The following is a 26,665-nucleotide window of genomic DNA, read 5'->3' on the forward strand; positions in this document are numbered from 1 at the left end:
TATGCGACATTACCCGTTGGTTTATTGGAGAGACCCCATAGATGGGTCTCGTCATGGACCTGACCCAGTTTTAGTTTGGGGCAGGGGGCATGTTTGTGTTTTTCCAACAGACGCAGAAGCCCCTCGTTGGCTTCCTGAACGTTGTGTCCGACATGCCCAGAAGCAAAACGAACCGGCTGCCTCGCCTCAGCCACCCGGAGCGAGCTCGGAGAAGACGCCAACGTCTGGCGATTTTGCTGAGCCTTTTTTGGATGCTGAGGATTCAAGTGTAGACTGAGGAATATTGGGCTTTTGTCCCTAATCCCCCAATGATGCATCCTGTGACCCGGAACAATAATGACTTTGTTCCTGTATATGTTAACAATACTAAAGTTTTAGGACCTCCTTCTATAGGACATGTTATCCCAATATCTACGCTTTATAACTATACAGGATTATCTACTACTTTACCCATCTGTTTTTCATTAGACAATAATAACTGCACTCTTATCTCTAGATATGCTGATTGGGATGGGAATTTCACTAACGGGACTCACTGGGGAGTGGACTTACTATACCTACGACGAAATGTCTCAACTACCATTGTAGGACCAGGAGATCCCTCACCTGATATCCCATTGTGCAAGCAGAAAACACCATCCCCAAGTCAATTGGGACCTGCTTGGAGAATGTGCCATCTCAACTATACCATCTGTGATCAAGGGCTTTGTGACTGGAGTGATTATCGCCCGAAAACATTCAGACCAATGAACTTGCTGTATGGTATATGGACTAGAAATAACCGTACATTTCAAAATATGTTATGGAAAGCGGTTGCTGCCCTTCAATATGTCACTGTAGCTAAAAGAGATGTTCAATGGGTTCACCTTGGAGACCAGGACGCTATGAATGTTTCGGGGACTCAGAAAAATGTTTCAATTATTGCTTGCGTTCCAGATCCATATGCTTTTGTAGCCGGAAATGTTCAACTTATATATGATCAAAAGTATAACTTAAGCTGTCATAACTGCTTCCTAACCAATTGTTTAAACGCATCAATGAATGTTACATCAGTTGCTGTTATTAAGCAACCTGCCTTCACCTTTCTACCTGTTAACCTTACCATCCCCTGGTTTAATGATCCAGGATATGCTATTATTAAGGCTACTAACGATTTGATTTTCGTTATTTTGCTTTTGTATACCTTGCATCATTCGGTTTTTTATCAAACAAATCAGTGGCTTGTACGTAGACCTCAAAAAACATAAGCTGGACATGACGAGGAATGTGGAGCCAATGCGTTATATAAAATAAAAAAGGGGGAGATGTGGAAGCCCACCAGGCCGCAGGGAACCAAGGACAGAGCCCCCACTGTGAAAACGGTGGCGGGACTTGGTTTCTGGTCCCGGGAGCCAGCGGGTATCTTGACATCTTCCGGACCTTCTCCTTCTCAGCCTTGAAGGAAAGAACAAGGTCTTGGCATGTGCGTCATGTTCCAAGAAAGTGATAGTCATGAGGACACTGTTATCTGTGGGCTAATGTTCTCAGGATGTGAGAACATCTTGCCCTCTTGATAGCCTTCGGGAATGTACAAACTTTTGTAAAACAGCATTGTTCTCAGGCCACTGTAGTTCTGCATATAAGCCAGCAGTTCCTTGAATAAATTCGCCATTTGCCAGCAAGAGCACTTGGACCTCTCCATTCTTTTAATTAAGTCAAGTCCATCGCCTCACCTCGCGACCACCCTTGCTGCCGCGGGCGGCGGCACTACACTGTAAAAAGAAAGACTAAAAGCCCTTGGGACAAAGTCTCAGGGCAGGCTCACTCTCAAGCACACCCTTCTCAGGCATTTACTTTTTTATTTCCTCCTAAACTCTAAGGGTCCCAAAGAGACTTGCAGCCAGGGGAGCAGTGTGCAGCAGCAGCTCAACCCAGGCTTACCACCTGACCTGAGTCCAGGATGTTAGGATGTTCAGTGCCACAGGCTGTGAAAGAATTTACAAAGAGAAGAAAGTGCAAAGAGTAAAGTTTTTATTCATTCTCCAAGAGAAGAGAGGGTCTTGGTGTGGAAAGGTACTCCAGCTTTGAGGGGTGAAGGCTCTGAGCTTTTATTGATTTATAATTGGATTTTTAAAGGGTGGAGGGTTGCTGTTGTGTGGCCCCTGGGCTGTGGCAGGCTGCAGAACACAGGGAGTTTCCGTTGATGTTGCATAAGCTCCAATGTTATCTTTTGCCTGCAGCTATGAGAGTGGGGGCAGTTATTCATGTTCTGTTCTTGCTTTCCAGTAATTTCTAGTCCTGGGGACATAAACTCTGAAGAGTAAAGCAGTGGTCGTGTTTAACAAGGTCATAGGCCTGCTCAACGAATGGTGCTAAAATGAGAAGAGCCAGCATTTGTGCTGCCTGTCACCTGCCAGACCCAATAAGCAGAGACAGGGATCGGATCTTTATGGGCACTTTACTCAGATGGCCAGCAATCTGAGAAGACAGAGGGTTTGTACCCTAAAGGCCATCTTACACTCCATTTTAAACCGACCCTTTTTATAAGGAGAAGAAAAATGTAGGTAAGGGGTTTGGAATTCAGGGGAAAGTCAATCAGATGAAAGCTGCAGCGTTCTTCCATCTGTATCCTGGGTGGTGGACTGTCTCACCCTGGAGCACAGTGGCTCACATACCACCTTGATTGCTTGTAGTGCTCCTGAAGCACAAAGGTGGAACTAATTATGGTTTCCTGAGTCAAGGTGAGTCATACCTTCAGTTCCTGAAACAAAGGCTTTATTACCTAAGTTGATTCCTAAGCTTATTAGCTATTACCAGAAACAAAATTTTTTCCAACATTTGAGTTCCCCATCAGTGCCACAATGGTAAATGATGCCAGCTTTATCCTTTCACAAGGCTCCTTTTTTCTCCAACATCCACGTAAGCTAACAGCAGCCCCACCTAGGCTCATTCCTTTTCTATAACCCATTTCTAGGAAGCCAAAGCAGCCCCACCTAGACTCTCTCCTGTTACCCCATCTACCCTAAACCCTTTCTTTGTTTCATGTCCCCAGCCTTAATAAAGGTACTCTCAGAATCACCTGGACTCTCATTGTGAAATCTTTCCTACACGGAGTCAAGAACCCACACACTACAAACTGGACTGAGGCAGACCAACTCCCACTGATGCCTGTCCCATGAAACTACAAAAGGAGCATACAAAAACAAGTGCAGAAAAGGCACAGAAAATAAATTTTAAAAAAGCAGAACCATGGGTCTTATGGTGAAAGATGAGAAGTTCACTTTTCTGAGAACAATTCCCTAAGTCAGTGCATAGAAAATAAACAAACAAAAAAGCAGAACAATGAGTCTGATGGTGAAAGTTCACTTTTCTGAGAACAGTTTTCTGAGTCAGCTGACCTGAGATACTTATGCTAATTCTCGTGAAACTTCCTCGGGATACAAAAATTGACTGGCTTAAAGCATAGTAGAGAGCTTTGAATGCTGGCTGGCATGGGTTATCTGCATGCAGGAATGAGAGGGCCATCATTTTTTCCAGGTACGTGTAACTTTGACAATGACTGTAGCTTAACCTACTCCTTACCATGAGCTAATCAGTTCAACAATTAGCTGTCTTTTCCTTCTCTTTACTCTGCTTTGAACACTCCTAGTATCTTAAATTATGGTTTCCTACCTCACCACCCTATTCAAACTCTGCTCCAAGATATCCCTAAAATTTTCCTTATCGTCTAATTTAATAAGTTGTTCACCTTCTTCTATACAGGTTTTGTTTTCTAATTGATAGCCTCTCCTTCTTGATAGCTTCTATGACCTAATATTGCCCTGACTCTTTCTCTACATCTCTTGTTATTCTTTCCTCCCCCAACCTTTTCCTTTTCCTGTACCAAGAATATAATTAATAACCAACATTTTTAGTACTCACTATGCACCCTATATGTATTAACTTATTTAATCCTCTCAATAGGCCCATGAGGCAGGTATGATTATTATCCCCATCATATGGAGAAAAAACTGGGGCACAAAGAGGTTATGTCATTTGTCCAAAGTCACTCACCACATAAATGGCGGAGCCAGGATTCTACACAAGCCACCTGGCTCCAGATCTTTGCTCTAATGCCAAGGAATCTTATGATCCTGTGGCTTCAACCACAATTCTTTGCAGATTTTTCCCCAACTCTGAAATCCAGACCATCCTTCTGGCTCTAGATCAAATAACTATCAATAGCCACAACACCAAACAAAGCTAACATCCATCAATCTCCTACTTTAACCTGGCATGAAGCTAAAATCATTACCACACAGCATCTTCACATTACAGATGTGAAATTGCATCATGGAAAGGTTCTAGCCTTACTCAATGTCTCACAGTTATTTATTTTCAGAAGGAGTGACACACTATAAATTCTATTAAAAATAATGTAAGCTACTCGAAAGCAATCCCACAACATCTTACATTGCAGAGGTGTCCATTATATATCTGTGAAATCAAATTAAAGTGAGAGCATGTACAATTTAAATGAAAAAAAGCCCAAACAAGATATTTTCTGGGCCACTAGAGGCAGAGATGGATAAGTTGTGAATTTAGATTATTCATGATCTCTGCCCTCACTACTGGATGGAACAGGCAGTGGAATAAAATGAGCATTAGATCAAGAATTTAAAAGAGACTCTTATGCAAATAACATGATGATAGAGGCACCTAGCATTTATGAAAGTTATCTGACAGAAAGATGAATGGATAAAGAAAACATAGTATATATATAATTGAATATCATTCAGCCTTTAAATAGAAGGAAGTCCTGCCATTTATGACAACATGGATGACCCTTGAGGACATTATGTTAAGTGAAATAAGCCAGACACAGAGAGATCCCCTACCCTGAAGTGATCGTGTTCATTTTGTGTTGATGTGTATGATCAGAATGAAACAGTGACCATGATGCTCTGTTTCTCCTGACTAGCCTCACTTCATGAGACTTTGTTTTATTCACTGTTCTATGTCCACATTGGGAACATTGTAGGTACTAAAAGCAAACAAGTAGACTAATATAAGTAAAATAAAAAGATAGAGTAAAAGATATCCAAATATGATTAAATGATCCATTAAAAAAGAAATGACACAGTAGCAAGCCTACCCAACCTCTGTCCTCCCAACCAGCCTCAGAGATAAGCCAGACACAGAGAGATCCCCTAAATGAATACTTCCCTTTAGATACTTCTCTTATAAGTGAAACAGTGCAGTATTTGCACTGTTTCACTTATAAGAGAAGTATCTAAAGTAGTCAAACTCATAGATGCAGAAAATAAAATTGTGATTGCCAGATGCTGGGGGAGGAGGAAATGAGGAATTGTTTTTCCATGGGTGTAAAGTTTTTGTTATACAAGATGAATAAGTTCAAGAGATCCACTGTAAAATATAGAACCTGTTGTTCATGCAGTGCACTTCAATATATGAGTATGTTAAAAGAGTAGATTTCGTAGAAAGGGTTCCTACCCAAAGAAAGAAGAAAAACACAAAGAACACAAGGAAATGTTTGGAGGTGGTGGATATGCTTTAGTACATTGATTATAGTGACAGTATTGTAACTGAGCAGACAGGGGCCCAACCACATGTATGACCCAACAATTAATGCTGGAAGAAACAGGTTTTTATTTATAATATTCCAACCTCAGAAGGCCTGAAAACACTTCAGCTTGGAGCCCTGTTCTCCCATGAGACCAAACACTTCCCTTGTTCCCCCCAAAAAACTATAAGCCAAAAGCAAGCCCAATAGTTCCCCATCTTTTTCTCTTAAGCCAGGTGTGCAAAGAATTCTCCATCTGATCTTGATCAGAATCATCATCCTCTCACAGCAGCTCTCTCCTTCAGGATCTAGGTACATTATCATCAGCCTCCATGTACTAGTCCAGGAATGACTCTAGATTCTCCTGACATCTGGCTTTTCCTGAGAGTCCAGATGGAGTCCAGGTCTGCAAGACAGCAGGTCAGCGTCTTGCAAGGGAGAGTCTTCAGAGTCAGCTAGGACAGGCACAATCAGAGCAGCTGGTGTCTCCTTCCTTACTAAGCCAGGCTGCATAGCCGGACCCTGACTACAAACTACATAGCTGCTTGCTTACATCTCCCTCTCATTTGGCTGCTACATAATTCTTCCCTCATGGCTCTTCTACTCCTTTCTGAGCCACGTGGCCAAATCCCCCACTACAGGCAGCATGCCTCCTCTCTCTTCCTGCTCTCTTCCAAACCACATGGCAGAATCCCAGACCCCCAAACTACGTAGCTGCTATATTATGGTCCACCTTCCTCACTACTCTACTTGCAAACCACATGGCCAAATTCCCTCATGGCTTCCTGCCCTGAGCCCCCTATATGACCTCACTTCTGACTCTTTCCACAATGAGCTACAGTTGCCAGTTCTCCTATATTGTTTACATTCTCTCAGCTGCCATCCCCAGTCAGGGCAAGAGTGACAGTGATCCAGGGGAACCACCCTCCTTGCTATATCAGGAGTCAATCATGAGTCATGCCCACAATGCCCTGAGGTGGTGACACAGCTATTAAACTAGCCTTTGTTATGAAAAGTATCTTAAGCCATATCATCTGCTCCCCAACCAGGGGCTATGGGGGTTTGGGGACCCCTCACTCTACATTCCATTTCAGTATCATGAGTACATGGTGTATGCATAAGTCGAAACTCATGAAGATGTGTGCACTATATGTGTGTGATTTTTGTATATCAATTATACATCAATAAAGCTTTTCTTAATCCTTACCCGAGAACATTTTTTTTCACTGCTTTTAGAGCGAGAGGAAGGGAGAGAGTGAGAAAGAGAGAGAGAAACCATCTATGTGAGAGAATATGGACTGGTTGCCTTCTTGTATGCACCTCAACCAGGGATCAAACCCAAAACCTAGTCATGTGCCCTGACCAGGAATTAAACCTGTGACCCTTTGGTCTACAGATGATGCTCCAACCAACTGAACCACACCCACCAGAGCACATAAAGCTCTTTAAAAAGTGGGTCCTAGTAATGGTAGGGTCTCTGTCTACCAAGTGGGGTGATGAGTGTAGATGAGAGTGGACTAGTTTGGTGGAGATGGGATAAACTTTGATTCCTGTACAGCCTGACTAAGGTCTCCATGTTGGGAGGAAGCTCAAACTATTCCAGGCCCTGAGACCTCATGAAGGGACAGTAATGCCCAGACAGTTTCCAGCCACTCCAGCCCAGCCATTGTCTAACTACAACAATACAGGAAACACTGAGCCAGAACCACCCAGCTAAGTTCTTCCCAGATTCCTGGCCCTCAGAAATCATAATAAAATGAATGTTGTTTTAAGCTGCTACATTTTGTGATGGTTAGTTTTTCCGCGGTAGGTAACTGAAACACAGCCCTTGAATAACTTCTGGGATCTTTCCTCAATAGTTTCACTCTCTCCCTTCTGCTTCCCTATTCCAGGACTCTTCATTCTGCTGAGTTTGCCAGGAGTCATGGTTCAGAAAGCCAAAGGTGAGTAATCAGTGTTCAAAGCCTGACCCTTCCACCATCAGAGACCCAGAAAGGTATTGACTAAGGATGAACCTGAGGCCACCCACATCTTCCAACAGGCCAGAGAAAAGAGGCTGGTTGGGAGGACAGAAGTTGGGTAGGCTTGCTACTGTGTCATTTCTTTATTAATGGATCATTTTATCATATTTGGATATCTTTTACTCTATCTTTTTATTTTACTTATATTAGTCTACTTGTTTGCTTTCAGTACCTACAATGTTCCCAATGTGGACATAGAACAGTGAATAAAACAAAGTCTCATGAAGTGAAGCTAGTCAGGAGAAACAGAGCATCATGGTCACTGTTTCATTCTGATCATACATGTCAACACAAAATGAACACGGTCACTTCAGGGTAGGCTTAATTCCTTGGAGATCTCACTAGATTATGCTTCAGCAGGTCCAGAATGGGGTCTGAGATTCTTCATTTCTATCGAGGGGATGTATTCTGAGTAGTCAAGCTTTGAATTGTGTTCCCCCATTGTGTTCCCAGCACCCACAGCCGGTGATCCCTTTACAGCTCCCACATCTCTTCACAAGCCCCAAAGCTGGAGATACTTCCTCAGCCCTGTCCTTTCCATTCATTTTCAAGTGGCCTCAAATTAAGACATTTAGTGTGTCTTTGTCTAAATGAAGTTATACACAGGGCTACAAAGATAACATGTACTGGCAACAGAATGTATCTCCCATGGTACCCTACAAATTCAAATTTTTATAATATGTACCAGAAACTGCCCAAAGCACTTTGTATATATTAATTCACTTCTCACAATAACCCATTTTACAGATGAGAAAATTGATGCACAGAAAGTTTAAGACACTTGTGCAAAGACACACAGCTATTAAGTGGTAAAACCAGAATTGAACCCAGGGTCCTAAGTATTAACCAACTCATTCCCCTTTTATTAAATCTTCAGTGATCTTGAGAATAACACAATTATATTTCATTGAAAGTTTTTTGTTAAAATTAATTTGTTTAATTAGTGCCAACCCCAGTCCTATACGATGCACTCTTCTGTAACTTGGATTTGGTATCTCTAATTTTTTAAGTTTTTTCATTTATTTTTAACTTATTTTTTAGTTATAGTTGACATACCATATTTTATTAGTTTCAGGCATACTACTTAATTGATCACACACTTATGAAATCTCACCATTTGTGACAACATGGAGAAAGGCAAGTACCATATGTTCTCACTTACATGTGGAATCTAAAAAACAAAATAAATAGACACTCATAGATACAGAGAACAAACTGATGTATACCAACAATGAAACAGCAGAAGCAGAAATCAAGAAAAACATCCCATTCGATTTAGCAAAAACAAAAATAAAATATCTGGGAATAAACCTAACCAAGGAGGTAAAAGACCTGTATGCAAAAAACTACACAACACTGAAGAAAGAAATCAAGGTAGACACAAACAAATGGAAACATATACCGTGTTCATGGATTGGAAGAATTAACATCATCAAAATGGCCATACTACCCAAAGCAATTTACAGATTTAATGCAATACCTATTAAATTGCCAATGGCATATTTCACAGACATAGAACAAACACTTCAAAAATTTATATGGAACCATAAAAGACCCCGAATAGCAGCTGCAATTTTGAGAAAGAAGAACAAAGTAGGAGGGATTACAATACCTGATATCAAACTGCATTATAAGGCCACTGTACTCAAAACAGCCTGGTACTGACATAAAAACAGGCACATAGACCAATGGAATAGAACAGAGAGACCAGAAATAAACCCAACTCTCTACAGTCAATTAATATTCGACAAAGGGGGCAGTAACATAAAATGGAGTAAAGATAGCCTCTTCAACAAATGGTGTTGGGAGAACTGGACAGCTACATGCAAAAAAAATGAAACTCAAGCACCAACTTACACCATACACCAAAATAAATTCAAGGGAGATAAAAGACTTAAATATAAGCCGTGAAACCATTAAAGCCCTAGAGGAGAGCATTGGCAGGAAAATCTCAGATATTCCACGCAGCAATATTTTTACTGATAGGTCCCCCAGAGCAAGGGACATAAAGGAAAGAATAAACAAATGGGATCTCATCAAACTTAAAAGCTTCTGCATGGCCAAGGAAAACAGTATCAAGATAAAAGAGAAGCAACAGTTTGGGAAAACATTCGCCAATGACACCTCAGACAAAGGTTTAGTCTCCAAAATATACAAAGAACTCACTCGACTCCACTCAAAGAAGACAAGCAACCCAATTAAAAAATGGGCAAAGGACTTGAACAGACATTTCGCCAAGGAGGACATACAGAGGATCCAGAGACACATGAAAAGATACTCGATATCACTAGCTATCAGAGAGATGCAAATCAAAACCACAATGAGATACCACTTAACACCAGTCAGAATGGCTATCATAAACAAAGAAACAAACAACAAGTGCTGGAGAGGTTGTGGGGAAAAGGGGACCCTAGTTCACTGTTGGTGGGATTGCAGACTGGTACAACCACTATAGAAAACAGTATGGAATTTTCTAAGAAAGCTAAAAATGGACGTGCCTTTTGACCCAGCAATTCCACTATTAGGATTATATCCTAAGAACCATGAAGCACCAATCCAATAGAACCTATGCACCCCAATGTTCATAGCAGCACAACTTGCGATAGCCAAGAGTTGGAAGCAACCTAGATGCCCACTGGTCAATGACTGGATCAAAAAACTATGGTACATTTACACAATGGAATTCTATGCTGCAGAAAGGAACAAGGAGCTCCTACCCTTTGCAACATCAGGGATGGAACTGGAAAGCATTATGCTGAGTGAAACAAGCCAGGCAGTGAAAGACAAATACCATATGATATCACCTTTAACAGGATTCTAAACAACAAAACAAACAAGCAAGCAAAATGTAACCAAAGACACTGTAATACAGAAGATGCTGACAGGGTCCAGAGGGGAGAGGGGAGAAAATCACAGGAGAAAAGGGGAAGGACTCACATGAACAAGTATAAAGGACACATGGACAATAACTAAGGTGGGGGGTGGAGATGGGAGGGAGGTGGGGAGCACTGGGTGGGGGCAGGACTGGGAATTCAAGAAAGAAAACTGTACTTGAACAAGGGTTAAATAAAAAATTAAAAAAAAAACTGATGGTGGCCACATGGGCAGGGCCCGGGGAAATGGGTGAAAAGGGGAAGGGATTACAGGTTATATAAACAGGCACGGCGGGGGTGGGGGGGGGACATAAAGGACAGCATGAGGAAAGTAGTCAACAATACTGTAGTAACTACGTATGATGTCAGATGGGTACTAGACTTACCGGAATGATCACTTTGTAAGGTGAATAAATAGAGTATCTAATGTTTTTACTGTATGAAATCTCACAAAAGGAAAAAAGTGCAGGATCCCTCAGCCTCAAGAGGCACTGCTCAGAGTCAGAGCCAAATGATAACTGGAGAGTGTTTGACCCAGGTGACTGACCTGCCTCTCTCCTCCCCATCTATCCACAGGAACCTGTCCTCCATGCCCGGAAAATGCTTTCTGTACCAATTCCAGGTACTGTACCTGCAACTCTGGATACATTTCTCAATCTGGGGAGAAAGATCTCAAGTATCCCTTGGATACATGTGAAGGTAAGCACCCAGACTATAAAGTATTGGGAAGGATGTGGGGAAATTGGAACTCTCATATATTGCTGGTGGGACTGTAAAATGGCACAACTGCTTGGGAAAATAGTTCAGAAGTTCTCAGAAAGTTAAGCACAGGTATCATGTGACTCACTGCACCCACAGTTGGAACTTGAAAGTAGGCAGCATAAGGGTGTGGGGAATAACAGTAATACGCAGTGTTAATGATTATCACTCCGCCTCCACGGAGAAAGAAACATTTTCATGAAGTCAGCAAAGGGAGCTCCTCCAGGACCTAGCTAGTTCTCAGTATTCTCTTCTATACCACGAGGATGATAATGCTGACTTTGGTAGGGGAATTGGATAAGGTAACGAATGTAACAGTACTTCATGGATTATAAACCATCATATAAATGTTTCTTTTTAAGTTAAGGAGCGAGAATATGCGCTAACGTCATAGCAAAGAGAGAATAAAAGCTTGAACATATGCACCCCAATGTTCATAGCAGCACAATTTACAATAGCCAAGAGTTGGAAGCAACCAAGGTGCCCATCGGTAAATGAATGGATCAAAAAACTATGGTACATATACACAATGGAATTCTATGCAGCAGAAAGAAAGAAGGAGCTCCTACCTTTTGCAACAGCATGGATGGAACTGAAAAGCATTATGCTGAGTGAAATAAGCCAGGTGTTGAAGAACAAATACCATATGACCTCACCTTTAACAGGAAGCTAAACAACAAAACAAATAAGCAAGCAAAATATAACCAAAGACAGTGAAATAGAGAACAGGGGACAGTGACCAGAGGGGAGAGGGGAGGGAATTTCAGGGGAAATAGGGGAGGGATTTAGAGGAAAAAATATAAAGGATACATGGACAACAACTGAGAAGGATGGAAATGGGAGGGAGGGGGGATCATGGGGGGTAAGATGGGATGGGAATAATAGACAGAAAACCGTACTTGAAAAATAATTAAATAAATTTTTTAAAAAATGAAAAAAAGAAGCTTGAGCAGAAACTTTTCTAATTCATATCCTTCCTAAGATGCAAAATGGAGTCTCAACTCAATAATTAAAAGGTCCAACTTTATGGAAGAATAAACACTCCAGATATGAATAACTATTGGGCTGTGTCCCCCAACCCTGGTTCAAGGTCTTTCCCTGTTGGAAGCCAGCAGTCAGTCCTCTTCCCCACCTGACACTTCTACTCCTCTTCGCCCAATCTTGCTGCAGTTGGAACCCAAAAGAAAGAGGAAAAAGAAGCAGAAAAGTCTGTACTAGGCTGGTGCTATTGTTGTCGTTTAGCCTCTGCATTCCTGAGATATAACACTTTGTCTCCTGAGAGCCTTTGCGGGTTCTATGAATATAATTCCCCTCTCACCCTATCACTGCCCTGAAATTCCCTTGAAAACAGCAAGTTCCTCCCTACACCTTCCCCATCCTGGAAGAATCCCATCATCCCTCCAGCTTCTTCCTGCCGAAGTCTATCTGCCATTCCAGGTGACCCTCTGACACAGAACCTAAGCAACCCCACACCAGAAATCTCTCACACTCGACCCACTTCGAGTTCTTGGGAAATATTCCCAATCTTTTCCCAGTAAGCTTAGGATACACAAGGAGGAGTAGAATCTCTTCTTTGCCCAATGCAAGCCAATGGCTCTCCCTTTAGATTTTTGGGGAGGAAATATGCACCAATCAACTGTGTCCCCACAAAATGCAGACAATGTATAGCTGAGTGAACTCCTTAAAATCCCTCTCTCTGGGAATGAGATGAAGAAAAAGAGAACTTGCACACATTTCTCCTCTTAGATGGGAGTGGAGGAACTCAGAGTGCAGTATCAGCTCTCTCCAAATAAATCTTCACTCTCTTATTTACCAGCTCCTGATCCTTTAAAACCTTGATATGAGTAAAGGATAGAAGAATCATATGACCAGATTCTAGAAACTTCCCCTTTGCAAATGTTAGGTGTGGGCTGGTTCCTCACTTGGAAAGGTGGTGTCCATTCCAATGGGTGCCAATGTGGAAACTTCTGCTTTAATAACTGGTACTGTGATAAGTTAATGTCAAAGTAATGCCTCACCATGTGCTTTTTACAAGATCACTCTGCATAGAATGGAAGTGTATCCAAAAAACTGAGCAAAGGCAATTACAAGTACAAGATCTTTGGCTTGAAATGCTTCTAACTTGTTCCATAAAAAGAAAATGAAGTCGGTGCATCCACAGCCTCGTAAATGATGGGACGTTGGGTGGAGACAGTTAGGGACCAATCTTATGAAGCCATCATCATCTTTTTTATTGAGATTTAATTCATATACCATAAAATTTACACTTTTAAGATACATAATTTAGTAGGTCTTAATATATTCCAAAATTGTGTACCATTGCAACTATCTAATTCTTCGAGGTATATATTTAGGAGCACAAGCAGTGAGTCACATGATACCTGTGCCCAACTTTCTGAGAACTTCTGAACTATTTTCCCAAGTGGTTGTTCCATTTTACATTCCCACCAGTAATCTATGAGAGTTCCAATTTCCCCTCATCTTTCCCAATACAAAAGGTCTGCCTTTTTTTTTTGTAGTCAATCTCATGCATATGAAGTAATATAACATTGTAGTTTTGATTTGCATGTCCCTAGTGACTAATGATGTTGAGAATACTTTCATGTGCTTCCTGTCTTCTTTAAAGAAATGTCTATTAAATTATTTGCCTATTTTAATTTGGTTCTTTGTATTATTTTGCTGTTGTTGAGTTTTAGTTCTTTATATATTCTTTTTAAACATATTTTATTGATTATAATATTACAGTTGTCCTATTTTTATCTCTCCTTTATTTCCCTCCACCCTGCACCCTCCCTCCCATCATCATTCCCCACCCTCCTTAGTTTGTGTCCATGGTTTGTACATATAAGTTATTTGGTTTCTCCATTTCCTGTAGTATTCTCAACCTCTCCCTGTCTATTTTCTACCTACAATTTACACTTCTTATTCCCTGTACCTTTTCCCCTATTCTCTTCCCTCCCCCTCCCAGCTGATAACCCTCCATGGGATCTCTATTTCTGTGATTCTATTCCTGTTCTAGTTGTTTGCTTAGTTTATTTGTTTGTTTGCTTGCTTGCTTACTTTTTGGTTCAGTTTTTGATAATTGTGTTTGTTGTCATTTTACTGTTCATAGTTTTGATCTTCTTCTTTTTCTTAGATAAGTCCCTTTAACATTTCATATAATAAGGGATTGGTGATCATGAATTCCTTTAACTTGACCTTGTCTGAGAAGAACTTTATCTGCTCTTTTGTTCTAAATTATAGCTTTGCTGGATAGAGTATCTTGGATGTAGGCCCTTGCCTTTCACGACTTGAAATACTTCTTTCCAGCCCCTTCTTGCCTGCAAGGTTTCTTTTGAGAAATCAGCTGATAGTCTTATGGGAACTCCTTCATGGGTAACTGTCTACTTTTCTTTTGCTGCTTTTAAGATTCTCTCCTTATCTTTAATCTTGGATAGTGTAATTATGGTGTGCCTTGGTGTGTGCTTGCTTGGGTCCAACTTCTCTGGGCCTCTCTGAGCTTCCTGGACTTCCTGGAAGTCTATTTTCTTAGCCAGGTTAGGGAAGTTCTCCTTCATTATATGTTCAAGTAAGTTTACAATTTCTTGCTCTCCCTCTTCTCCTCTGGCACTCCTATGATTCAGATGTTGGAACATTTCAAGTTGTCCTGGAAATTCTTAAGCCACTCCTCATTTTTTTTGAATTCTTGTTTCCTCATTGTTTTGGCTGAAAGTTTGCTTTTTCCTTATACTCCAAATCATTTATCTGAGTCCCAGTTTCTTTCCCTTCACTGTTGGTTCTCTGTATACTTTTTCTTTATTTCACTTTGCATAGCCTTCACTTTTTCCTCCATTTTGTGACTATATTCAACAATTTCTGTGAGCATCCTGATTACCAGTGATTTTGAACTCTGCATCTGATAAGTAGGCTATCTCTTCATCACTTAGTTCTATTTTGGGATCTTTGATCTGTTCTTTCATTTGGGCCATATTTCATTTCATTTGGTGCACCGATTAACATTGAAAGGGGCAGAGCTTTAGTATTTGCCAGGGCAGGGTAATGCACATTGCTATGTTGCAGCACTGTATGTGGGGGATCAGTCTGAAAGGGAATAATGCCACTTGCTGGGCTGTCGGCCAGATTGCAGTCAGTTCCCCCACTACGCACAAGCAAATTGCACCCTTCTGGTGCTGACTCCCAGGTGGGTGGGTTTGTGTATGTCCTAGGACCCTGTGGGCCTCTCCAACAAACTCTACTGTGAGGCTAGGAGTTCCTCCCACCACCACAACCCTCATAGGTTTTTGCAGCCAGAGGTTTTGAGGCTTTATTTCCCCACACTGGCACCCTGGGTTGCGCAGTCGGTCTCGCTCACTAGTTGTACCTCCCAGTTTATCCACACATAAATGTGGGGCTGCCCAGACCACCAGCTATGGTCTCACCCACCCAGGTCCTCCAGCTGCCACCTTGCCACACATCCTCTCCACCGTGGCTGCCCTTATCTGCCCCTCCTACTAGTCTGAATGAATATTTCTTCTTTAACTACTTGGTTGTTGGACTTCCATACAGCTCAATTTTCTGGCAGTTCTGGTTACTTTTTGTTTTTTATTTATTGAGGTCCTTCTTTTGGTTGTGCAAGGAGGCAAGGTGTATCTGCCTACACCTCCATCTTGGCCAGAAGTCCCATTCGTAGTAATTTCTTACAATCCTTTGTATCCTGTGGTATCGGTTGTAATCTCTCCTCTTTCATTTCTGATTTTATTCATTTGGGTTCTCTCTCTTTTCTTCTTGCGGAGCCTGCTTAAAGGCTTGTCAATTTTGTTTATCTTTTCAAAGAACCAGCTCCTAGAGTTTTGATTCTTTGAATTGTTCTTTTAGTCTTTATGTCATTTAATTCTGCTCTGATCTTGATTATTTCCTTCCTTCTACTCACTCAGGACTCTGTTTGTTGTTCCTCCAGTTCTTGTAGAGGTAGGGTTAGGTTGTTTATTTGAAATGTTTCTATCTTTTTTAGGTAGGCCTGTATTGCTATGAACTTCCCTCTCAGGACTGCCTTTGCTGTGTCCCACTATTTTGGACTGTTGTGTGTTCATTTTCATTTGTTTGCAGAAACTTTTTGATTTCTTGATCTCACTATTAACCCATTCATTGTTTAATAGTTTGATATTCAGTCTCTATGAGTTTGAATGTTCTTGAGTTTTTTTCTTAAGGATGTTTTCTAGTTTCAAGCCCTGGTGGTCTGAGAAAATATTTGATATGATTTCAATTTTCTTGAATTTGTTGAGGCTTGTTTTGTGTCCTACCATGTGGTCTATCTTTGAAAATGTACCATGTGCATTTGAAATGAATGTGTATTTCTCTTCTTTGGGATGAAAGGTTACATATATATATATATATATATATATATATATATATATATATATAATCAAGATCAGAGCAGAATTAAATGACATAAAGACTAAAAGAACAATTCAAAGAATCAAAACTCTAGGAGCTGGTTCTTTGAAAAGATAAACAAAATTGACAAGCCTTTAAGCAGGCTCCGCAAGAAGAAAAGAGAGAGAACCCAAATGAATAAAATCAGAAATGAAAGAGGAGAGATTACAACCAATACCACAGGACACAAAGGATTGTAAGAAATTACTACGAATGGGACATCTGGCCAAGATGGAGGTGTAGGCAGATACACTTTGCCTCCTTGCACAACCAAAAGAAGGACAAAAACATATATATATATAATTTGTATATATATAATTTGTATATATATAACTGATACACATATAACTGATATATATATCAGTTATATATATATATATATACATATATATATATATATATCCATTTGATCTAGTGCATCATTCAGTGCCACAATATACTTTTTGATATTTTGTTTGGAAGATCTATCCATTGTTGACAGTGGGGTGTTAAAATCCCCTACCATAAGTGTGTTGTTGTCTGTATCTTCCTTGAATTCCTCTAAGATTTCCTCATATATTTGGATGCTCCTATGTTGGGTGCATATATCCATACAATATTTATGTCTTCTTGATGCATTCTTCCCTTGAGTATTATGAAGTGACCTTCTGCGTCTCTTTTTATGTCCTTTGTTTTGAAGTCTGTGTTGCCCGAGGTAAGTATTGCCACCCTGGCTTTTTATTTCCTGTCCATTTGCCTGGAATATTTTTTTTCCAACCTTTCACTTCAGTCTGTGTAGGTCTTTTGTTCTGAGGTGGGTCTCTTATAGGCAGCATATGTGTGTGTGTCATGTTTTCTTATCCATTCAGCTACTCTATGTTTTTTGATTGGAGCATTTAATCCATTTACATTTAAGGTTGTTACTGGTAGGTACTTATTCATTTTTCCCCTTTGTACCTGTGTTCCTCTCTGTCTCAGTCTTTTTCTTCATCTTAAAGCAGTCCCTTTTGCATGTCTTGCAATCCTGATTTGGTAGAGGTGTATTCTTTTAGCCTTCTTTTGTCTTGGAAACTCTTTATTTCACCTTTCTTTTTAATTGAGAGCCTTGTTGGGTAGAGTAGTGTTGGTTTCAGTCCTTTGCTTCTCATTACTTGGAATATCTTTTGCCATTCCCTTCTGGCTTGTAGTGTTTCTGTTGAGAAGTCAGCTGCAAGCCTTATCAGAGATCATTTCTATGTTGCTTTCTGTTTCTCCCTTGCTGCCTTTAATATTCTCTCTGTCTTTGAATTTTGCCAGTTTAATTATGATGTGTCTTGGAGTGGGCCTACTCTTTGTTTTCAAAAAGAGGCATGAATGTATGATGATGTGATGTTTGGAGCTGTGGCAGCCATTTTGGGACAATGAGGGAAAGCTAACGAAGGTCAAACCAAAGCTCTGCTATTATCTAGATGCTACATTAACAAACTGAGAAACTCTTTTTATGTGTTTTTGTTATATTGAGATTTATTAATAATCCCTATTGGTAAGTCACTTTTAGTCAGGGATAATATTACTTAAAGACAGAAGCATCCTAACAGATAGAAGGTTAGTGGTGGTGAGAAGGATGAGAACACTGTGAGACATATTAGATGCTCAATAAATCTTTGTCAAATGAATGACCAAATTTCTCCTTTGTGTTACAGATGTTAATGAATGTGAGCCACCCATTAGTGTATATTGTGGATCAAATGCTAAATGCCAGAACATTAAAGGAAGTTTCTACTGTCTCTGTGACCCTGGATATAAACTCCTCTCTGGAGATACACAGTTCATGAATTCCAATGAGAACACTTGTCAGAGTAAGAAAATTTTTGTTTTCTTGTTGCCCTTTCCATGTTTTTCATTGAGTCTAACACCAGAAAAGATTTGTTTTTGTGGTGGGGACAGGACATGTTTTTATTTCCTGGAAGAAAAGGAAAGAGGAGAAAGAAGGAAATAAGGAAGTTAAAGAAATAATGGCAAGTGGCCTTTAGAGACAGAGGTGGCAAGGTGGTGAGTGAGACAGGTTTCCTTGAATTGCAAAGAAGAGAAACTCAGTCGGATTATATTAAGAAGAAAAGATAAGTTAATGATAAGGACGCATGGATACATCTTGGAACTCAAGGACTAGAACACAGCTAGACTTCTGGAATGAAGTGAAACTGAGGGCTCATCACCATCAGGGTGCCCCAGTCTCTGAAATTCTTTGGTGCCGACCCTGTCTTCTCTTTCCTTGCAAACTGGCTTTCTCTGCTTCCTAGTCCATAAAACAGGATGTACATACAACAGCTCCAAACCTTACCATTATTATTGATCCAACCACCTAAAGAGAAATCACTTCATTCTCTCTTGGGCCTAATTATAAATTCTTGGAAATACACAAGTTGGCCAAGTTGAAGTCGTATCTCCACCCTTGGATCTGTGTCCAGGAAGAGGGGCCATGATGTTGTATAGGAATGACCACTCTCATGGAAACTGTGTAGACAGGGAAAGTCAATACTGAAGAAATGTGGGACTTGGTAGACTTACCTATGAGGTTTGGTAACAGTTGGAATTATTAGAGAGAGAATCTTTAAAGCTTAATTCTAAGAAGCTGATTAGTAGAATAACAGTAATACATGTATTAACAGCTAAATGTCTGTTTCAGTTACACTATGTACCAGGTGATACACTTCGTGCTTTACATGCATTATTTTTTTGCATTATTTATTTTAAAATAATCACATGAGTTGGGCACTTATATTACAGGTCAAGAAACTAAGGCATATAAAAGTTAAGTAGTTTGTCTAAGGTCAGCCAGCTAAAAAGTAGGTCTGCCTGTATTGAGAGTCCCTCGGCCACTTGCTGCATGGTTACATGAGTCTCAGGGAAGCCAAAAAAGGAACAAAGCACCCTTTTTTTCTGGTGTGAAATAATAATGATAATGTTATGTCTCTTCACCAGTTAAGATCCAGCTTGCAAAACCAAAACCACACTAGGTCTTTAGAACAAAAAGGATTTTATAGAGAGAATTAGTACTGGCAAAAGAAGGGCTGAGAAGTCAAAAGGAGGTTATGGGGACAACCCGGAGATTAGCAATAGCAGAAATATGCAACCATCCCAGACCTAAAGGGACAGGGAAGGAAGTAGTATTTCTAGGGCCCAAGACTTGAGTCCATCTAACGAGATAGAAACTTGAAAGAGATGATGCAACAAATGCTGGAGCTGCCAAAAGCAGCAGAAAGGGGAGGAAATTCCCTGGCTTCCCTCTTTCTCCATTCTCCTATATTCTATCAGTAGTTCGCACTGGCTGAACACATCAGGAAACCACAGGGCAAGAGATCCTGGCAAACAGAATTCTTTGTGAAACAGAACAGAACATGGGAAAATCAGGACCTGAGGAAACATTAGCAGCTGTTGGGCAATCAATGTTTTCCAAGAATGTGAAGTCTTTTCCTTACAAATAAGTTAAGAAGGGAGCCTGGTGAGACTTACTATAGAGATAGTTAATTTCAAACTGTGTTGTTTTAGTATGGCCAGTGGGTCTTAGCCAATGAGATAGTGGAAGGATCACTCCCTTCTATCGAAGCTTTCTTTAAAAAAATGAAATTTACCTATGACTCTCAGCTTTTAACTCCATGTTCTTAAATTTTTTCTATTCCATTTTTTGCTTCCCTTATGTAGATTCTCAATTTTTATTTTCATTGTTGAGATTTGTGATCACTAGGTCCATATCTGAGCCAAGGTTTAGAGTTGATGGCTCCAGTTCAAGGGTGGAGAAAACATAATTGGTCACATTATGAGAGAAGCTGGCTGAAGCATATCTCAAAGTGTCCTCATCCTTCTCGCCACCACTAATCCATTAGGATACTTCTAGCTTTAAGTAATATTATCCCTGACTAAAAATGACTTATCAATAGGGGTTATTAATAAATCTCAATATAACAAAAACACATAAAAAGAGTTTCTCAGTTTGTTAATGTAGCATCTAGATAATAGCAGAGCTTTGGTTTGAACTTTGTTAGCTTTCCCTCATTGTCCCAAAATGGCTGCCACAGCTCCAACCATCACATCCTCATACATCCATGTCTCTTTTTGAAAACAAAGAGTAGGAGATTGGTGGCGAGAAAGAAAAGTTTTCCTAAGAAAAGTTTTCCATAAAGAAAAGTTTTCCTAAGAAGCCTCCCAGCAGAGTTATCTTTGTTTGGCCAGGCCTGGGTCAAATTCTTATCTGTAAACAAGTTCCTAAAGTAACAGAATGATATCTCAGAGCTTGACCCTGATATTAGGGGCAGTTTCAACTTCACCCACCTGAATAAAATAGCTGTTCTGATAGCAAGGAAGAAAAGGGGCATGGCTGCTGGGTAGGAATTCTTCACAGTGTGACATGACCTCTAACTTTCAGATCCCTTTAACAGTGCATCTAAACCAACATTAGGTCCTGGAATTGATAATGGGAAAGAGAAAATTTCTTTTGTAAAATCTCATAGATAATCTTGAGAGAAGAAAACAGTACATATCTCTGGAATGGAGCCTTTCTCCTTAGATTGGTGGGACAATGAAAGCAAAGTTCTGAAAAGATCGTTCTCTTGTGTTCCTCTCCACCCAGCATTAAGACCATGAGTTTGGAAATCCCACAGCAGAGAGCTTGGAGGAAGGTTAACAAGGGTCATTGCATCCCAACCAAGATCCTCTGAGTAGCTCAAGGTTGTGAGCAGCACAAGCATGCAGCTAGAAGTCAGGAAATCTCACATCTCGATTATTGGGCCAATCTGACCCAATGACATTCACACTAGATCAGTTCTGTGGTTCCCTCCAACAGGGGTGTCCAAGACTCTATGATCTTTCTACACAGCCAAGGGCCTCAGAACAAAAAGGAATAGTTATATAAAAAAGGAAACAATACTATTCAGGGGCCTAGATCCAAACTTTCTAAAAACATAAAAACAAGGTCTCTGATCAAACTAGAGAAGGACAGTGGAAAAAGGCTCTCTAGGGGCAAAGACCTGATGGGAAATGGGATTCCTTTTCCAGGGGCCTGTGCTGGATTGTAGAGCCCCAGCTATTCTGCATCGGGTTCTCAGGTAGTTCAGGGGCCACAGACAGGCATCCCTGAGGATGCCTGTGAATGACTGGAATTGCTTGTGCCCATTCTGATCCCTGTGTTTGCAGTTTTTGCACTTGTGGAGTTGTATGAGCTTTGTGTTTAAACAAATATGGATTCAGTCTAGGCTCTACCACCTACCCTCCACATGACTGTAGACAATTCCTTAACCCCATTACCCCATGCCCGTTTTGTCTGCTTAAATGATACAACAACAGAACCTGACTCATGCAGTTGTTACAAGGGTTAAATGAGATTATGCACGTGAGGTAGCATTCAACAAGTGGTAACTAGAATATTTGTTCATGGTGCATTTTTTTGTCAGATGCATCACATATTCAAGAGACAACATAGCAGAGTAGTTAAGAACACTTTTCAGAGACTCTGGAGCCAGATCCCAGAAGAATGCCCTTGGGTACATACTAAGTTTTCTCCACCCTATCTGTAAAACAGAGCTAACAATTCATTCTCACAGAGGATGTGCCTCACAGGGCTGTTGCAAGGATTAAATGTGATACTACCTTTTAAAGCCCTTAAGACAGTATCTAAAAGTGTTTCTAATATTGTTAGCATTGCATCTGATTCATAAAATAAATAATAAATAAATAAACAGACACACAAACAAAAAAGGTTAAAATCCCTGCTCTAGCTAAAAAGGTCATGGGAAAGTTCAGATAGCTCTTAAAGAGAGCTACATATATATCAAGGGTGTGTATATTTTCTACCAATGGGAGACACTAATGCCAGATTCAAGCCCATATTCTTCTACATGCCCAGGTCTCAAGCTGGAGTCCAAACCAGGGTCTAGGAGCTGCATGAGCCCCAAATGTGAGACCGGGGTCCAAGTGGGAAAGATGAGAGGAAAGAACATAAGGTGAATAGGAAGGGCTGCTGTACCCTAAGTCCACTGCTAGCTCAGAGTCAATATATATTTGAGGAAGGAAGGAAGGAAGGAAGGAAGGAAGGTAGGAAGGGAAGGAGGGAGGGAAGGAAGGAGGGAGGGAGGGAGGGAGGGAGGGAGGGAGGGAGGGAGGGAGGGAGGGAAGAATTATACTGAACCCAAGTGAAGGAGTACAGGCAGACAGGAGATTCTACCTGGCTTCTGGTGTTAATCTGTTAAACTCATCTATTTTACAAGGAAGAGAAAAGCCTTCAATTATTTTCCTAATTGTAAGAGCTCTTCACAGTTCTATTACATGGACTGAGTCTACCTGGCATTAATTATCACCACTGTTGGTAGGTCCAAGAAGGCACTCATGAGAAAGTATGCAGCCAAAAGTACATTTTTTATAACAAACATAATTTCCAATGACAGACATATTCTGAACTCAGAATTGTAAATCAGAGTTCTTGCACTCTTTTTTAAATTTATTTTTTCAGTTATAGTTGACATACAATAGTGTATTAGTTTCAGCTAAAGCAGTTAGACATTTATATAACTTACAAAGCAATCCCCCCGGTATGTCCAGTACCCACCTGGACCATGCATAGTTATTACAACATTATTGACTATATGCCCTATGCTGTACTTTACACCCCTGTGACTATTTTGTAATGCCAATATGTACTCCTTAATTCCTCCACCTTTTTCACCCTGCCCCTCAATACCCCCCTCCCCTGCCATTTGGTGATCTTCAGTTTGTTCTCTATATCTATGAGTTTGGTTCTGTTTTATCTGTTCATTTATTTTTGTTTTTTTAGATTCCACATATAAGCGAAATCATATGGTATTTATCTTTCTGTCTGATTTATTTCACTTAGGAAAATACACTCTATATCCATCCATATTGTCACAAATGGCAAGATCCCATTTTTTTATATGGCTTAGTGATATTCCAAGTTCTTGCACTGTAAGACAAAAGCTTCAATATTACAGAAGGGGGGCCCTTTGCCCTTTTTAGCAAATAGACTCACCTGAAAACCAAGATAGAGACTTGGTACACATTTAACCTCAGTTTGACAGAAACGGGTATGTAATATTTTCTGTCTTTTCCTCATCTTTCTAAAATATGTGGCTGTCCTCACAAAGCACAATAAACAATACGCAAGGGCCTATTAACAGCAGATAACCAAAACAGACATTCCTGTTTTCGTTCTAACTCCCAAACTGAATTTAAAAACCTAAGGTATTTAATTTTCTGTTTCCTCAGCCATCTCAGCTACAATGTCCAGCCAAGACCGAAGTAAAGAATTTGCAGCTTACGTTTTTCTGCTTCCTCTATGCTAGGATACCTCCATCACAGCAATATTGGCATTTCAGGTCCGCTAATTCTCTGTGGTTGAGAGCCATCCTGTGCACCATGAAGTGTTAAGCAGCATTCCAGACCTTCGCCCCTAGATGCCAGTAGGATAACCCGCCCCACACTGTAACCACCAAAAGTGTCTCCAAACATTGTCAGAGTCCCTTGGGGACAAAATCACACCTAGTCCAAGAACACTGCTCTACTCCATAGCAAAGAATTTGAACTCTGATCCACCCAAAAGCAAAAAAGCTTATCAGTTTGACTTCACGTGTTCTAGATTCAAGTTATGCACCTTACCTGCCCACTGCTCTACCCTTTCCCTCTCAGTTCCAGCACTAACTACCCATGATGTCCTTTGCAGAGATCGCCTCCTCAAATACAACCAAAGGCAATAAAGAGGTGAGTGGAAGCTGAGTCCTGGAACCTGGCCCGGTAATAAATATTTACAAAGCTCAAACTAGCAAATGGTGTTAGGAACTATAGATTAGACGTGTGCTACATATTATATGTTGATACATCATATACATGATATATAGGGTGTGGCACAAATAACGCCCCTTTTCCATTACAGAATCTTTTATTACAAAATCATAAGCCTGTAATTCTGTAACATAACAATATCACACTCAAGCACACCATATAACATTTTAGATAAACTGTTCAAATTAAAACTATAAATTATTATTCCCATATTATTACCCTACCAACCACACTCAAGCGGGTGTTACTTCTGCCAGACCCTGTATATTTTAATATATAGTGTATGTTAATTACAATGTAATGTATGTTAACTACAACATAATATATAATGTGAAATAATTTATATTATATATAACTATGATATATACATATATTATAGTTGACCCTTGAACAGCATAGGGACACTGACCTCCCCATGCAGTTGAAAAGATTTTATTTATTTACTTTTAGAGAAAGGGGGGAGAAAAAGAGAGAGAGAAACATCAGTGTGTGGTTGCCTCTCACATGCACCCTACTGGGGACCTGGCCTGTAACCCAAGCATGTGCCCTGACTGGGAATCGAACCAGTGACCCCCTGGTTCACAGGCCAGCCCTCAATCCACTGAGCTACACCAGCCAGGGCTCATGTCTGATTTTTGACTCCCCATAAACTTAGCTACTGATATCCTGCTCTTGATCAAAAGCCTTACTGATAACATAAATAGTCAATTAACACATATTTTGTATGTTATGTGTATCATATACTGTATTCTCACAATAATGTAAGCTAGAAAAAAGAAAATGTTATTAAGAAAATCATAAGGAATAAAATATATATTTACAGTATTTACTAAAAAAATTCACATATAAGTGGCCCTAGCCAGGTGACTAAGTTAGTTGGAGTATCGTCCCAAACACCAAAAGGCTGTGGGTTCAATTCCTGCTCAGGACACATACTTAGGTTTCGGGTTCAATCCTTAGTTGGAGCATGAACAAAAGGCAACCAATTGATGTTTCTCTTTGACATCAATGTTCCTCTCTCTCTTCTCTCTCCCTTTCTTCTCCACTCTCTAAAAATCAATAAACATATCCTCAGTGACAATAAAATTCACATATAAGTGGACTCTTGCAGTTTAAATCACATTGTTCAAGGATCAATTGTATACCACTATATTTATCACGATACATATATCCCTATATATCTCACTATAGAGATAGAAAGAAAGAAAGAAAGATAGATAGATAGAAAGGAAAAAAAGAAAGAAAGAAAAAGAGAGAGTGTGTGTGTGTGTGTGCACTGCCCCATAAAGACAAGACCTACCCCAGACGAAAAAGTTAGACTAAACAAAGCTGTATTAGGCTTTGCTGAGCTGCTGCTACAAAGGGGCCTAAATATTCAATGGCTTTTAAAAGATAGATCATTATTACTTTTCGAGTTAACAGTCCAGAAGTGAGCAGTCTAGGTTGGTGAAGGGATTACACTCTGTGAGGCCATTAAGCGTGCCCACATTCTTTCCATACTATTGCTTCACCCTGGCATCTTGTCCTCAACTGCATGACCTCAACCAGCAAAGCTAGTTTGCTGCAATGCTGCGTTCTTACCAGGAGGGAGAGGGGAGAGGGGGTCCAGAGCAAGTTGTCTGGAGTGCAGGGTGAAGAGGGGAGAGTGGAGAGATGGGATGTAACTACACAATCACTGTAGGATATGCAAATAAGGGTGTGATCGTTTTTTAGCGACATGTCTTTTTTCAATTTTTCAATTACTGTTGACATACAATATTATATTAGTTTCAGGTGTACAACATAGTGATTAGATTGTACATAACTTCTGAAATAATCACCCTTATAAGTCTAGTACTTATCCGACACCATACATAGTTATTATAATATTGTTGACTATATTCCCTATGCTGTACTTTACATCCCTGTGACTGTTTTTAGAACTGGCCATTTGTGCATCTTAAATCCTTCCCCCTTTTCCACCCATTCCACAACACCCCTCCCATCTGGCAACCCTCAAAATGTTCTCAAAAAGTTTTCTTTCATCTTGTTTAGTTTGTTTTTTAGATTCCACATACAAGTGAGATCACATGGCATTTGTCTTTCCCTGTCTAACTTATTTCATTTAGCATAAAACCCTCTAGGTTTATCCATGTTGTCACAAATGGCAAGATCTCATTCTTTTATATGGGTAAATTGTATTCCATTATATGCACCACATCTTTATCTAATCGTCTGCTGATGGGCATTTATGTTGCTTCCACATATTGATAATA

The 26,665-nt window shown here is 40.2% G+C and overlaps 1 protein-coding gene across 1 annotated transcript in view; it reads left to right on the forward strand.

Annotated features, from left to right (window-relative positions):
* The first annotated feature begins 3,425 nt into the window (after positions 1 to 3,425).
* The window catches only part of ADGRE3 (adhesion G protein-coupled receptor E3), a 62,778-nt gene continuing 39,538 nt past the window's right edge, over positions 3,426 to 26,665 (forward strand). The window contains exons 1-5 of the mRNA XM_037041772.1: positions 3,426 to 3,516; positions 7,435 to 7,485; positions 11,013 to 11,135; positions 18,269 to 18,424; positions 24,292 to 24,329. Of these exons, the coding sequence (XP_036897667.1) occupies positions 3,459 to 3,516; positions 7,435 to 7,485; positions 11,013 to 11,135; positions 18,269 to 18,424; positions 24,292 to 24,329 (426 nt within the window). The 5' untranslated portion in view covers positions 3,426 to 3,458. The remainder of the gene's footprint in view (positions 3,517 to 7,434; positions 7,486 to 11,012; positions 11,136 to 18,268; positions 18,425 to 24,291; positions 24,330 to 26,665) is intronic.

This window comes from Sturnira hondurensis, unplaced genomic scaffold (assembly GCF_014824575.4).
Source record: "Sturnira hondurensis isolate 20B ecotype Veracruz unplaced genomic scaffold, ASM1482457v3 Scaffold0003213, whole genome shotgun sequence".
Taxonomy (NCBI): Eukaryota; Metazoa; Chordata; class Mammalia; order Chiroptera; family Phyllostomidae; genus Sturnira; species Sturnira hondurensis.